The sequence below is a fragment of the Mastomys coucha genome, unplaced genomic scaffold, assembly GCF_008632895.1.
Source record: "Mastomys coucha isolate ucsf_1 unplaced genomic scaffold, UCSF_Mcou_1 pScaffold20, whole genome shotgun sequence".
Lineage (NCBI taxonomy): Eukaryota > Metazoa > Chordata > Mammalia > Rodentia > Muridae > Mastomys > Mastomys coucha.
The window spans coordinates 90,946,502-90,962,808 of record NW_022196903.1 but is presented as its reverse complement, the minus strand read 5'-3'; the positions used below and the strand labels follow the sequence as shown (position 1 = coordinate 90,962,808).

General features: G+C 40.6%; 1 protein-coding gene across 1 annotated transcript in view; it reads left to right on the top strand.

The window, feature by feature from the left end:
* The first annotated feature begins 5,577 nt into the window (after positions 1-5,577).
* Tmf1 (TATA element modulatory factor 1) overlaps positions 5,578-16,307 on the top strand; it is a 23,915-nt gene continuing 13,185 nt past the window's right edge. The window contains exons 1-7 of the mRNA XM_031382693.1: positions 5,578-5,882; positions 7,807-8,993; positions 10,655-10,758; positions 11,772-11,898; positions 13,773-13,878; positions 15,125-15,267; positions 15,791-15,957. Of these exons, the coding sequence (XP_031238553.1) occupies positions 5,741-5,882; positions 7,807-8,993; positions 10,655-10,758; positions 11,772-11,898; positions 13,773-13,878; positions 15,125-15,267; positions 15,791-15,957 (1,976 nt within the window). The 5' untranslated portion in view covers positions 5,578-5,740. The remainder of the gene's footprint in view (positions 5,883-7,806; positions 8,994-10,654; positions 10,759-11,771; positions 11,899-13,772; positions 13,879-15,124; positions 15,268-15,790; positions 15,958-16,307) is intronic.

Here is a 16,307-nt window from a genome sequence, read left to right as displayed (position 1 = left end):
AATGCAGTTGTAATGTTTTAATGTGGGAACAAATAGTACCTAATTTTCATTCTTTGTTTTTTATTTAGTTGCAATTTTTTATTCAGAATGTTAGTGGGTGGACTCTGTCTCTCTGTCTTCTTTCTTTCTGGTATAGGAGTGATGTAGGACTATAACTAGGACTTCCCACATTAGTCAAGTGCTCCATCACAGAGCTATATCCCAGTTTCTAGCTCCCTGTTGACAAATTTAGTTCATTATAAAACCACATAGGGTACATGCTTTATATGCTTTACCCAAAATGCTATAGAGTTAACATGACTTTTTTCTTTATGGTTCTTTCTAGTATCAGACTTAGGGCCTTGTACTAGGCCAATATTCCGTCACTAAGCTGTATTTCTAATAAGCCTCTGTTTCATATCTTTCTTTTCTTTTAAAATTTTCATTTAAAATTAAAATGCATATTTTATGTATTTACATTTCAAATGTTATACCCTTTCCAGGTTTCCCCTCCAGAACCCCCTATCCCTCACACCCCTGCTTCTATGAGGGTACTCCCCTCCCATCCACGTACTCCTACCTCACCACCCTAGCATTCTCCTACTCTGGGGAATCAAGCCTTCACAGGACCAAAGGCCTCTTCTCCTGTTGATGCCAGACAATGCTATCCTCTGCTACATGTGTTGCTGGAGCCATGGGTCGCTCCATGTGTACTCTTTGGTTTGTGGTTTAGACCCAGGGAGGTCTTGGGGTCTGGTTGGTTTATATTGTTCTTCATCCTTCAGCTCCTTCAGTCCTTGCTCTAACTCCTCCATTGGAGTCCTGGTGTTCAATGTGATGGTTGGCTGCAAGCATCTGCATCTGTATTGGTCAGGCTCTAGTAGAGCCTGTCAGGGTCCTGTCAGCAAGCTCTTCTTGGCATGAGCAATAGTGTCTGGATTTGGTGTCTGCAGATTGGATAGATCCCTGGATGGCCTTTCCTTCAGTCTCTGATCCACTTTGTCCCTGTATTTCCTTTTGACATGAGGAATTCTAGATTAATATTTTTGAGGTGGGTGGGTGGCCTAATCCCTCTACTGGGAGCCATGCCTGTCTATTGGAGGTTGTCTCTACAGGTTCTTTCTCTCCTTTTTTGGGCATTTCAGCTAATCTCATGCCCATTGGGTCCTGGGAGCCTCTTGCTTTCCTGGTATCTGGGACTTGCTGGAGGCTATCCTCAGTTCCCCATCCCCATTGCTACACACCTCTGTTCAAATTCCTGACTCCCTGTATATCATTGCTGTCACCTCTTGTACCTGATTCTGTCCCCCTTTTTTCCCATTTCTCCCCTCTCTTCCTCCCAAGTCCCTCCCACTCTATCTTCTGTGAGTATTTTGTTCCCCCTTCATCCACACTTTGGTCCTTCTTCTTGAGCTTCATATCGTTTGTGAATTGTATTTTGGGCATTCCAAAGCTTTTGGGCTAATATCCACTTATCAGTGAGTGTGTACCATGTGTATTCTTTTGTGACTGGGTTACCTTACTCAGGATGATATTTTCTAGTTCCATTCATTTGCCTAAGAATTTCGTGAAGTCATTGTTTTTAGTAGCTGAGTAGCACTCCATTGTGTAACCACATTTTCTGTATCCATTCCTCTGTTGAGGAATAAGGCTGCTATGAACATAGTGGAGCATGTGTGCTTGTTATATGTTGGAGCATCTTCTGGATATATGCTCAGGATTGGTATAGCTAGGTCCTTAGGTGGTACTATATCTAATTTTCTGAGGAACTGTCAGACTAATTTCCAGAGTAGTTAGCCCAGCTTGCAGTCCCACCAGCAGCGGAGGAGGAGGGTTTCTCTTTCTCCACATCTTTGCCAGCATCTGCTCTCACCTGAGTTTTTTATTATTGTTTTTTAAAGTTTTATTGCAATATGATGAGAAAAGTTACATGATTTCAATTTATCTGAATTTGTTAACATTTAAAAACACATTTTAAGTAAATAGAATTAAATCACATTCATGTTTTCCTTTTGTACCCCAACTCCTTCCAGAGATCCCCCCTTCAATACCTACAATATCTTTTGTGTCATATTCTTTAATATTTATAAAATATAACAATAAAAATGAGTATTATAAAAGTTGTTTAGTGTAAAACAACAATCAATTTAACAGTCTTATGTAGATGCTTGTCTATGGCAATACTGAAAATGCAAACTTTTTCTCAATATAAATTTTAAATAACTCCAAACATATTAACTGTATATTTCTTTTCTTTTTCTTTTCTTTTTTTTTTTTTTTTTTATCACCTGAGTTTTTTATCTTAGCTATTCTGACTGGTGTGAGGTGGAAGCTCAGGGTTGTTTTGATTTGCATTTTCCTGATGACTCAGGATTTTTAACATCTCTTTTGTTTTCTTTTCTTTTTTCTTTTTTTCCTTCTTTCTTTCCTTCTGTTTTTAATAAGATAAGGTCTCATTGTGTAGTATAAACTGGTCTTAACTTGTGACCTTCTTCCCCTGCCTCTTTCTGTCCTGGATTATAAAAATGTGTTGGAAAGCAATGCACCTCCCTCCCCAACCCTCCTTATTTTTTCAAGACAGGTCTTACTATGTAGCTCTGGCTGTCCTGGAACATACTATGTAGATGAGGCTTGCCTGAAACTCAGATCTGCCTGCATTTGCCTTCCAAGAGTTGAGCTTTTTTAAAGGTGAAGATTATTAACACTGACTGCCTCCTTCATAAAGATGCTGTAATAATCTTCATACAAAGGCAACAGTATTTTCATCATAGAATTTGGGAAATAACTTTGGAAGGTTTATGTCATTTGCCCAGTGCTGTGCATTTAGAAGTATTGGGACAGGAATTCTAATAGGCCTCAACTCTCCTTACATACTCAGCTAAGCTCTTTGAAAGGAATTGGGTTATTTAGTACAATTATACAACTTGCATAATTACCAAGTATTAGTATAATGTGCAAAGATATTTTTCCTATGGAACTGTATAGTTTAATGTACATGCATATGAATTGAAACCCTGTGCTGACAGTGATGTTTGGACTAGAGGCTTCTGATAAGGATAATGATACTGGTAAGCAAAATTAAGGTTAAAACACATGGCTTGCAAAATCTACCAGGGCAGCAGGCAAGGCCTTTGATACTCATCAGAGAAGTCAAATCCAAGGACAAATGCATTCAAATTACAGGATATAAGACCCTTTGTCACCTCCTTCAACCCTTTCACTACCATCTTTGCCACTCGTGGCAACACATCCTATACATTTCTGTTTATGAAAAGCACATCCTCCTTGCTTTCCTCAGCCTATGACATTGCTGGGATTCTGGTGTGCCCTCAACTTGTAGTTTTTCCTGCTCTCTGGCTCCTCATCTTTTGTTTGTGTTTCATGATCTGGCTTTTCCTGTTTGCCTGACTTTGCTTCACCCTCAGGCTCAGCTTTGTCTTCTGGCTTTCCTTCTATGTCATTTTCTATGTCAAGCCCACCCACCTTGCTTCTTTCTTTTCATGAACACATAGGTCTTCGAAGAACTAAGACCTGTGTTCAACAGACGAGTCCTCCAGCCACTAGCCTGTCACTAACATGCTCAAAAATTCAGTATAGTGGGATAAAGTTAGTGGAAGGTAATAACTTACCACAGATATGATTTTGTTGTTGTCAAGAAAAAGTCTCCTTATAGCTTAGCTCCTTGCAGTGTAAAGCAGATACTCAGGGAGCAGGCAGATAATGTTCTTAGAATGAGTTGTCAGATATATGGAAAATTGTAGTGAGTGAAAATAATTGCCAAAAGGAAATTTTAGTTCAGTCATTCTCTATCACTAGGTGACACCTGTGGAAAAAGGATTAGTACCCTATTCAGAGGTCTAAGGGAAAAAGGATTAGTACCCTATTCAGTTTGCCCTTTAAAACTGCATTAAGGCCAATGCCAGCCCTGAATCAGAATAGGGCTCTTAACTCCTTAAGGTTGTAACTTTCTCTTCCTTCCTTCCTTCCTTCCTTCCTTCCTTCCTTCCTTCCTTCCTCCCTCCCTCCCTCCCTTCCTTCCTGTCTGTCTCCTTTCCTTTCCTCTCCTCTCCTTTCCTTTCCTTTTTCTTTCTTCCTTTTGAGAATAGGGTCATTGCAGATAAATAGGATGTGGTCACTCTCAAATACAGGTGAACCAATCTGATAAGGTAGGCATCCCTATTAGAAGAGATGAGAGAGATGTGGGGAGGGAGTTCAGAAAATGGAGTGGTGTATCTGTAACCAGGGAACAAAAAGATTGACTGCAAACGTGAAGCTAGGAGAAGCAGGGTGCATTCTCCATGAAGATTTCAGAGGGAGGACAGCTCTGGTGAACAACTTCAGACATGTGGCTCCAAACTGTGAAAGCATTTCTGTCATTTTAAGCCATCCTGTTAGTAGTTACGGTACTCCTAGGGAATGTTTGGGGAGATAAAATTACATCATTTCCCCTTTCCCTTTCCTCCATCTAAACCTTTTCATAGATCTCTATTGCTCTCTTTCAAATAATAGTCTTTTATTAACTGTTAAATATATAAATGTATGCATAGGTATTCTCAAGTACATTACAACCCTGTCTGTGTTTAATGTTTTCAGGGCTGACCGATTGGTCGTGTGTGATCTTCCCTGGGGAAGACTCCTATTCCTAGCCTCAGCGTTCCTTAAGTACCTGTGGTTCTTTGTGTAGGGTTGGATTCTCTTTTCACAAGGGACTGATGAAACTCTGGATGTTTGAATGAAATTTAACTTTTAAATGCTGGTAGAAATTTTCTTTAGTATTATTAGAACCAAACCAAACAGCTGCTGACTGTCATTGCAGATATAATTAAATAGGCCATCGACTTTAAATTTCCTCCCATGACAAAGTGTGGAAAAGAGAGCATACAAGCTATATCTTTTAGGCAGTGTGCACAATAGGTACTGATGGTTAATATTTTATTGCTTGCCAGGTGGCTTAGTCCATCCAAACTGTTGTTACAAACTACCATCAAGTGGCTGGCTCATAGGCTACAGAAACTTGGATATTTACAGTTCTTGTGACTGGGAGTTCCAACATGAACACAGCTGATGAGGGCACCTATTTCTGGTTCATGGCTGGCATGACCTTGGTATGTTATGCTTGAGAGGGTGTAGGCACTGTGAGACCTCTTAATAGGGCATTCATCTCTTTCCCCATGGGCGTCACCATCATCTCGTGACCCAGTAAGTTCCTAAAAGCGCCACCTCTTAACATAGGAATATACTGATGAACGTCATTCTGATGACAGAACCCCGGTGTGAGGAAGGTTGTTTCATCTGTCAGTGTTCCAGGACCTGGGGAAGGTGCCCTTAAAGCCAGGCAAAGACATCCAGGCTAGGCGAGAACTGGTCAACTACTTTTTGAGTACCAAGAGAAATAAAAGTGAGGCCTAGCCGCCGTGTTTACAGCTAGGCACAGGGCTTCCCGGTCGCTCCCGGGAGCCTGGGCCTCCGCACAGACCTTGTCAGCCTGTTGAGAGCGGCCATGAAACCCAGCCCCGGCTGGTAACTAAGGGCTACCCTCCGCTCCCGGATGTGGCTTCACGCCACCGCCCCCGTCCTTCCGTCTGGGCGGAACTCGGCTCCCGGATCTGGTGGTTGTGTACGTGGAAGGGCGGCGCATGCGCGCGGGGGCCCCGCTCAGCTGTGCGGAAGGCTGCGAGAGCCGCGCGGCCGCGGGAGGCGGTGGGCCCGGGCCTCCGTTGAGGCCGCCGGAGCCGGCCGGAGCCAACGCTGAGAAGGGGCCATGAGCTGGTTCAATGCCTCGCAGTTGTCCAGCTTCGCCAAGCAGGCCCTGTCCCAGGCCCAGAAGTCCATCGACAGGGTCCTGGACATCCAGGAGGAGGAGCCGAGCGCCTGGGCCGAGGCCATCCCGTACGGCGAGCCGGGTAAGCGGGTTCCGGGGTGTCGCGCCTGCCAGCCGTCGGACCCCAGTCCCGCCTGCCTCGGCCCGGGTGCGTGTCCTGCTGACCTCAGGTGTCAGCTGGAGCTCTGGTCCTGGCCCCAGGCCCTTCCTCCCGAGTCGGGAGCACAGCCCCGGATCCCTAATTGCTACGCGTCTTCCGCCTTTGTGTCCTAGGTCCGAACTGTGTAAACCCCCAGTCAGGGAGCCCCGTGGGTAGCGTTTAACGAACACAAAAGACTTTACAGAAAGCTTCCTCGTCTTCAAAACAACCCGAGTCAGGGATGGTAGTACCGGTGTTCTACAGAAGAGCTAACCGAAACTCAGAATACATAAGTAACTTTCTCCAGGTGAGGCACAGACTGTACTGGGCTTGTACCAAGAGAATTTGTGCTCCAAGAGTTTCCAACTGTAGCCTTTTTTGCAGCCCCAGGTCTTTCAGAAATTACTCTTGGCTGAAATTACTCTTTCCAGGACTTTCGGTTACTTGTGTCTTTAAGTCTGAGGGGTTCTTGAGCATTTCTACGTGTGTAGCAACGGACACAGTGCAATCCTTTGGATGAATAGTAGCTAACCACTCTCTGGTTTCTGGCTGTAGCTGACAGAAAATCTAAGTTGAATCATTGATATGGTATTTTATGTATGATTGTAGGTATATCGTGATCTTATTCCGTGGGTTACCTTGCTATTGAGTAGCTCACCTTTTTGTGTTTGGACTCTAGAGTTGGAGTTACTAATCTTGAGATCAAATAAGTTTCAAATATAAAGATATTCATTATCCCCCCACCCCGTGCGAAATCTGAGACATGAATAGTCCTGAATGATTTATTTTTAAGGACAGGTTGTCTGGAATGGACTATGCTTTCTTGAATGCTATTTTCATCGATATCACCTGTTATGTTTTAGATTACAAAACATGGGTCCGAAGAATGGGGCTAGTTTTAGTAGATGCGCACTTACTATAATTTCGTACCATATTTTTCAAGAGGCAAACTTAAATTTATTTGTTAAACTGAACAAATAAATGTAAAAGTCTGTCCCCAGTTCAGTTTCCCCAATACTCTTCATTCCTTGTAGCTGTGGAATCTTATTAAAGGGCAGATTTTGTTAAAGGGCTTCTCGTTTTCCTCCTCCTCCTCTTCCTCCTTCTTCTCTTCCTCTTCTTCCTCTTCCTCTTCTTCTCCTTCTTTTTCCTTCTTCTTCCTTCTTCTTATTGTCCCCAGGTAATTGTGTGCCATTTTCACCAGCTTCTAATTGCAGAGTTTTGGTGATTTTGCTATCTTAAGAAGTGTGGAAAAAATATTTTGGGTTTTAAGAGAGAGGAACATGCAGACTGGTCATAAAAGTGAATTTATTCACTAGAACTCACTGTTCACATCAGTTTAATTATGATTTTTGAAAAAGACTGACTACCATCTCTGGTTAAGTTTTGAGCGTTGGTGTCTCTTTAGCTTATAATTAAGTTTTATAATTTAATGTTACAAGAATAAATTGATTGTGTGGCTGGAATAGTGCTGTGACTACATGTGCCTGTTAGTGAAGATCTGTTTTTGTGAGATGAGCTATGTATCTGGGATTTCACACTGGCTCTACAACCTTTATCAGTACTTTAAGCATGTATTTGGAGGGGATAACATACTTTGCTAGGGAAAACCAAGTCTGGTCTTGTACTTGTTCATTAGATCCTCTTAGGTTGGCCCACACTGGTTTTATTCTTTTACACCCAAAGTTAACCTGGAAACTAATTAGTGATACTGTAAGGAAAGAGTCTAACTTTTCCAAGTTACAGGATGCATTTCATAAACTCTTTTCTCCCAGTTGCTCTCTCTGTTGATGATTGAAAAATCAATGCTAATATCCTTTATTTAATAAACTATTTTTTTTTTTTTTTTTTTTTTTTTTTGTCAAAGGAATAAGTCCCCCTGTGAGTGGAGGATGGGATACTTCAGCCTGGGGATTGAACTCAAGCACTGAACCTCAGAGTCCACCAACAGCCTCTCAAGCAATTACAAAGCCAGTTCGAAGGACTGTAGTAGATGAATCTGAAAATTTCTTCAGTGCCTTTCTCTCTCCATCAGATGTCCAGAAGAGTCCAGTGGTATCAAAACCTCCAGCCAAGTCACAGCGGCCAGAAGAAGAAGTGAAAAGCAGTTTACAAGAGTCCTCTTCTCCTGGCCAGACTTCTGAGACAGCTGAGTCTGAAGGGAGAGACTATGTATGTGTTTCGGGAGAGACTCCAGCTGTGGGCATTCCTTCACCTGTTCCTGAAGGCAAGCATGAAGAAACCACCAGTGAAGAGTCCAAGGTGAAGGTGCCCACTGTGAGATTAAAGGCGTCTGAAAACGTAGTTAACATAAACACCACAGAAGATGTATCCACCACATCCACTCAGTCTCTTACAGCAGAAACTAAGGATACGGCTTTGGAACCTAAAGAACAAAAACACGAAGATAGACAGAGCAACACACCTTCTCCTCCTGTTAGCTCCTTCTCGTCGGGCACTTCCACCACTAGTGACATTGAAGTTTTAGATCACGAAAGTGTGATAAGTGAGAGCTCAGCTAGTTCAAGGCAAGAGACTTCCGATGCCAAGTCAAGTCTTCACCTCATGCAGACATCATTTCAGCTCCTCTCTGCATCTGCGTGTCCCGAGTATAGCCGCCTAGATGACTTCCAGAAGCTCAATGAGAGCTGCTGCTCATCGGATGCTTTTGAAAGAATAGACTCATTTAGCGTGCAGTCTCTAGATAGCCGGAGTGTAAGTGAGATCAACTCAGACGACGAACTGCCAGGCAAAGGCTATGCTTTAGTACCTACAGTAGTGAGCCCTTCAGCCCCAAAGACTAAAGTAGTAGAATCTGCTGAGGAGAATGCTGAAGCAGAGGAAGGAAACGAGACATTAGTCGCTCCTTCTGAGGAAGCAGAATTAGAGGAAAGTGGCCGAAGTGCTACTCCAGTTAACTGTGAACAGCCGGACACATTGGCTTCTCCTACACCAGTAAGTGGCGGGCACCCTGCCTCTGGACCAGCCACTGAGCAGTGTGAAGCTGTTGAAAACCAGCCAAAAGCACCACCGGAGAAAGAAGATGTTTGCAAGGTAACTACAAAGTAGTAGAAGGCTTTGGGGTGTGTTTCAGAGTTGAAGATATTTTCGTGGATGTGTGGTGATTTGAAACAGAAGATGTTTTGATCACTTAATTGTACCAGTTAGGGACCTTAAAATGAATAATTATGTTAAATTATTTTAAATTCTTGCAAAGCACCTATGGTAGACTAAGTAGATAGTGTAGAAAAGCTTAATGTTTCCATTTTCCATCTTTATCACTTTAACATTCTTTCATGCTCCCTTCACCCTTCTGACAGTTTGCAGAGGACTGTTTATGTCACAATGTATTCTCCTTAAGATAGACATGGAATATCAATCTGAATGTTAATACTTTTATATCAAAGTGTTTTACATGTGTATTCTACTTATAGGAAATTTTACATTTTATCTTGTTGGTTTTATATGAACACTGTTGATGCTTTCCTGTGATTAATATTCTAATGTTGATGTTTCATCACTACAACAAGTATACTTCTTACAGTCTTTTGGCTTGGTTTTTCCTTATATTACTTTTGCTATCTGTTTTTAATAGCTATCTTATATGAATGAGAAAATAAAATTCCCAAGAAACAAAAGTAAAACCTGGGAATGACTAGTGACTTCTCCCTAATACGTACAAGAGAAAATGGTGTCAATTCTTTAATGTTAGACCACAGCTTTGGTTTTTCCTGAATCTTAGACATTGAGTAGAAACTAGCATCTGTAATAGGCTTCTGAAATGTATATATAACATGTGGAGAAATGTACTGTGAATGCTCAGTTTTGCCTTAGGTAACATTTTTGAAAGCAGCAGGTTCTGTTCCCTGGGTTTAATATTCCTCAGGAACAAAATACCACGCTATGTTTTGAATGAGCAGCAGCGACCATAGAGAACATGCTGGTATTTTGAATCCCCAAGGCGGCACTGGTTACTGTTCCTCTTTTCAGACTCTTTAGGGAGGTAAGTGATTTTTAGTTTGTCCTGACTGAAGACAAGACTTTTTTTGAAGCTGGAAAGACACCCTCTCTCCCTTTACAGATAAGTTTATCACTGCTTTAGCAAGACTTAGATGTGAGATATTCAGAGAATTACTTCTGTTAGTTTTGTACAGATACATCCTAGAAAACTCAAAATACTTGCTAAGGGTTTTTTTTTTTTTTATTTTTTTGTATAGTGGATAATAGTAAAAAAGAATTACAGTTGGGTTAAAGGATAATAAGAATATATCTAGCTACAACTAAATTAAGATGTGAAACATTACCAGAAGTTTAGAACTCTTCCTTGACCCCCCTTTTTTTAAGTCTTCCTTCTTTAGTGGCTATATAAATAAATTATTCTAGATTTTTCTTTTCTGTTAGAAACAAACTGCTTTAAATGTTCTTATGCGTATCACCTAGTATATGCACCATGTGCTGCCTGTAAGGTATACCCAGAAGTGGAATTTTCTAAATTCTCAGGTAGGTTCTACCTAATCGTTTTCCCAGACTCATTCATCAGTGTGTAATCCTCCCAGTTACATGCTTGCTCTGTTTTGTGCTGTCCTAACCATTGGTTAGAGCACGTCTGCATCTCTTGTGTCCTCAGCAGTGGATTTTGAGTTGTGACTAGCTCACTCTTACAGTTTTCTACCTTTATCACAAACGATTGACTTGTGCTTATTCTCTTTTTCCAGACAGTTGAATTTCTGAATGAGAAGCTAGAAAAGAGGGAGACTCAGTTATTGTCCCTTAGTAAAGAAAAAGCACTTCTAGAGGAAGCTTATGATAACCTCAAGGAGTAAGTATTCAAAGCACACGAGTGATGTCACAAAGTATGTACAGGCCGTTGTCCTTGGATGCTTTAAAATTGAAATGTTTGTTTCACAATTTGGACCTGAAGAGGTGGCTTAGTGTTAAGAACACTTGCTGCTTTTGCAGAGGACATGGGTTTGGTTCCCAGCACCCACGTAACTCCAAGGGTACCAGGCTTGTATGTAGTATATGTATATGCATGTGTATAAAAACTCAATAAATCTTTACAAAACGTTTTACGGTTGAACTTGCTTATAGTCAGTGAAAATTATATAGTATTTCAATTATAAACATATTTAAAGTTTGTTTTTATCTCAGATTATCTTTACCAAATTATCTTTGACATTTTCAATCAATGTTTTTTAAAAATACATTCATATGTGTATATTACATATACACACATATCTTCTTGTTCTTTTAGTATTAGAGATTTAAAACGTGTGTAGTGAGAATTGAAACCCTATAGCTAACCCTGAATTGTTTTACTTTGAGATGATTAAGGACGTGTGGTTAGAAAGATTTAGAGGTGAAACATTTACCTTTGTCTTAAATTTGCACATCTAATATTGATGGCCTTTTATTTACGGTTTCTTAAAATTAGTTTAGTGGAGCTGAGGATATGGGTTTGTGGTTGAGCATTTTCCTAGCATGCACAGCTCTGGGTTCAATCCTGAGCAACACTAATAAATATATGAAGTTAATTTTGCAAATAATTTTTCTTTGAGGAAATAACTTTCTGGCCAGGCATGATGGCACACATACCGTCATAAAATCCCAGCAGGGAAACAGGTAGGAGGACGAGTTTAGAGAGGACACTTGTGCTGTATTGTTGGACCTTGTCTTACAAACAAAGCAGAATAAAAGTTACTAGACTTCACCCAGTTGTATTTTAGTATGCTATAGATTGGAAAAAATGCTGTCTGCATTTTGGAAACTGACCTACCTCATTCCCTCTAGACCGTTAAACAGTATATTCATTCTCATATATTTTGAATCTAGTGAAATGTTCAGAGTAAAAGAAGAAAGTAGTAGTATTTCTTCCCTGAAAGATGAATTTACCCAGAGGATTGCAGAAGCAGAAAAGAAAGTTCAACTAGCCTGCAAAGAGAGAGATGCTGCTAAGAAGGTAACTGAAATTAAACTCCATAGAGTTCATGAATGAACTCATATTTCGTTTGGTATTAGAAAAAAAAATGTACAAAATATAAGTAGCATATTAACAGGTAAATTGTAGGTTTTTGGTATATTAAAATTTGTAGATTGATACTTTAAAGAAATGTAGAGACTGGAGAGTTGGCTCAGCAGACTTTGAAGCACCCACTGGGCAAGCATGAGGACTGGAATTTGGATCTCCAGAACCCATGTTAAAGCCAGGCATAGTGGCAGGTGTCAGTAACCCCAGTGCTGGGGCTGGGGGGGAGGGCAGGGAAGGGGCTCAGAGACAGGTGGATGCTTTAAAAGCTCTTTAGCCAGCCAGCCTTGACAAATTGATGAGCTCCATGTTCAGACCGTGTCTCAAAAATATAATGTGGAGCAATAATCAGAAAAGTTCCCTGAAGGCTGCTATATCCTCTGCACTCAGATGTGCACATGCATACATATATTTTCTCTAAAACAGCTATTTATGTAATTTATATATGAATCCGTGCAAAGACCATTAAGGTAACCAAAAATGATAATTCCATCAGAATAAGCAACACTTAAACCCAAGTGATACTGTGTACATTTTTAAAAATACTCAGTCCCCTGGATTAGTTTCCTACCACTTCATACATGTACACTTGTTTAAGTCTAAATGAAAAGTGTAGTTTATAGTGGCTAATGACTCCTTTTTGGTATATGTAATGTTGACTTGTGCTGACATTCCTCATCGTTGGCATTGTTGGCATTTAGGTGGCTAATTCTATTTTGGAGACTATTCTACTCTGCTGTTAGATGCTTAGCAGCATCCTGAGCCTGTCTGTGTCTCTGCAGTCACACTTCCCTGCTTAGTTGCGGGGATTACCATATGCCCTTTGGGAGCAAAGCCATGCCTCTTAAGGAGCCAATGTTGCTGTGCTCCCAATCAGGAGCACTTACATACTTGAGTTGTTAAAAACTATGGCTGTAAATTATCATGTGAGTCCTAACTTTTATTAATAACTTGCTCTTTGCATTTAACTTTCTGAGATTAGGCTGCTTTCCCTAATCTCTTCTATTTTAATTTCTGTGTGTGTGTGTGTGTGTGTGTGTGTGTATGTGTATGGATGGGGATGGGCGTGTGTGTGTGTGTGTGTGTGTGTGTGAGTGTGTGTGTGTGTATGGGGATGGGCATGTGCACCCACTTGCTACACCATAGCCCACATATGAAGATAGGGGAGTTTGCGGTAGATGGTTTTCTCCTTCCCCCATATGGATCCTGTACATCAAATACAGGTCATCTGTTTGGTGGCAAGTGCTTTTAACTGTCAAGCCATTTCACAGGACCCCTTTACTACTTTTTAACAAATGGTAGTTTGGTTGCCATTGTTATTGGTACTTTAAAGTGTGTAACCATAATAACTATATACTTGGTTAATGGAAATCTATTGTTTTTCTGTGTGAACTCTTACACGAAGTCTCATGTGTGGCTGCTTTAATTAGCTAGCTCATTTTAGACACTGGTAATAACTGGAGACACTTAACCAACAAACCTCTTCCTGTCTTGTATTGCTGTGTAGTTTCAAATGCAAAGTCTAACCCATAGATTACATGTGTAGAGATACTGAAGGATGACAGTATGAGAAGTTATTTTCACTCATATTTCCATATTAAAACTTGCTTATAGAAATGATGAGTGTAGGCGTATGTGGTATTCACAGCTATTTTCTTGTATTAACTATGCAAGTGGGTTGACTAAACTGATAGGTTTTAATATTGGGATGAGATTGTAGGTGGATGGCTTCTTCAAACAGGGGAGGCTGGAAAATATATCTAGGATGGAAATAATTCTTTATGATAACCACAACCTTTTTAAATTAGGAAATGAAAACCATAAAGGAAGAACTTGCCACAAGATTAAATAGCAGTCAGACTGCAGACCTTTTGAAGGAAAAAGATGAACAGATTCAAGGTTTAATGGAAGAAGGTAGGTATTTTGTTGATTATTAAAAATAGTCTAAGAAAAGGAAAAATACTTACTATGTAATAGGTAGAATATGGCTCCTAATAACAAATACTGAGCTGGGTATGGTGGTAAACACCTGTAGTCCTGGCGACACTGAAGCCAGGGGACCTGTTGAGCCCAGGGGGTGAAGATAAACTTGAGTCACACAACAACAGCCCCCCCACACACACACAAAATAAAAAAAGAAGAGGGAAAAGTGTGATGGAACAGGAAGGAAAGGAAGGAGAGGAAGGAGAGGAAAGTGGGAGCAAAAGCCAGGAGGGTGGACTTAACACCACAGAACCGTGGCTTCCATGATTTGTGGAAGAATGGGGTGAGATGTCTTAAAAGAAAGTTATGCTATGTAGCTTTTTGCTCTGGGAAGATTTCTTTTGTTTGAAGTTTCCAAAAACTGGGCAGAAATGTGAGCTGCCCTTTATAACTTTGTAACATGCCATAAAAGAGCCCATTACTAAACAAAGACACCTGAAGGCTGAGATTGTAAGTCCGTAAGGGCTCCGAGGTCCCGGTCTGAGTATGATGAGGTTTGTTGGTTTGTTTGTTTGTTTATCTATTTATTTATTTATTTGGTTTTTTCGAGACAGGGTTTCTCTGTGTAGACCAGGCTGGCTTGGAACTCAGAAATCCACCTGCCTCTGCCTCCCAAGTGCTGGGATTAAAGGCATGCACCACCACTGCCTGGCCAGGTATAGAATTTGAAGACAATTGGAAGCAATCACTTAATTTGAAGTTAACTTTTACCCAACTTTTTTTTCTTTTACTTACATAAGAATTCCTTTAAACAGTGAGTATATTAGATATTACTCAGTACAATACTAGATATGATATACTTCCCTGTCTTTTAGGAACCTATTTTTACAAGCAGGAAATATAGGTATGTAGGGAATTCTAAAATATAGCTATGATCTGGATATGGTGGTACACACCTGTAATCCTAGCATTTGGGAGGCTGTGGTAGTAGGAGGATCCTGGGTTTGAGGCTAACAACCAAATGAAGACTGTTAGTATCTTGTTACCTAGAATCCTGTAACGTAATAATTTTAATATTTCTTGATAATTCCTGTTCAAATCAGTTTTAACATTGGAGTTTAAAGTCTCTATGGTATTAAAAAGTCATTGTTTGCTACTGATTGGATGAAGCTTTCTATGCAGGTTCTTATACACTCACTATTTTGTTGTTGTTTTTTTGTTTTTTTACAATTACCAGGAGAAAAACTTTCAAAGCAGCAGCTGCATAATTCCAACATCATTAAAAAATTAAGAGCTAAAGATAAAGACAATGAAAATGTTATTGCAAAGCTGAACAGAAAAGCTAAGGAGCTGGAAGAGGAGTTACAACATTTAAGACAGGTGACCAGCAGTCATTGTTCTCTGAACATGCATCGATCTTACTTCCTGTAATTGGCCATGGTGTGTGCAGCATTCAGAATGATTTAATGGAATGTCAGGCAAGAAAAGGGTTTTAGTTTATAGATTATTGAATAGCTAATGTTGTCTTATGTCACTGTGATCAAATACTTGACATAAACAACTTGAAGAAGATGTTTTCTTTGACTCAAGACTCCAGAGGGTGAGATTCCATCACAGTGGGGAAGGTATGACAAGAGGCTTGGTATGTGGTGGTGCAAGTGTGTGGCAAGTGTTTGTTACTTGGTGCCATCCAGGAAGTAGAGAAGCAGGGCTGGGTAAACCCTGAAGGCCTGTCCTCCCATTTCCTCCAGCCATGAGCAGAGCCTTGTTCAGACACATGTGCCAGGGGCCCACATTTTCTATTCAAGCTTTAACCAGTGTTAAGAGATTTCCTGGAATTCGTAATATATCTACCATGGCATTGTTTATTTGAAAAGTGTTCTTATCTGTTTGAATAACGTAGGTCCTTGATGGCAAAGAGGAGGTTGAGAAACAACATAGAGAAAATATTAAAAAACTAAATTCTGTGGTAGAACGCCAGGAGAAAGATCTTGGCCGACTTCAGGTAGACATGGATGAACTTGAAGAGAAGAGCCGAAGTACTCAGGCTGCCCTAGATAGTGCGTACAGGTATGAAATATGCAGTGTGTTTAGAATCTCTTATCACAGGGGGAGGTTGAAGAAGTCTGTTTTCTTTTTTTTTGGTTTTTTGGTTTTTTGAGACAGGGTTTCTCTGTATAGCCCTGGCTCTCCTGGAATTCACTCTATAGACCAGGCTGGCCTCGAACTCAGAAATCTGCCTGCCTCTGCCTCCCAAGTGCTGGGATTAAAGGCATGCGCCACCACTGCCCGGCTTTTTAAATTTTTTTAATGCACATTTGTATTTTACCTGCATGCATATCTCTGTACCACATGCCTGAGGAGGACAGAAAAGATTGTTGCTCTTAAATACTGAGCATCTCTCCAGCTTGTTTTTTTTT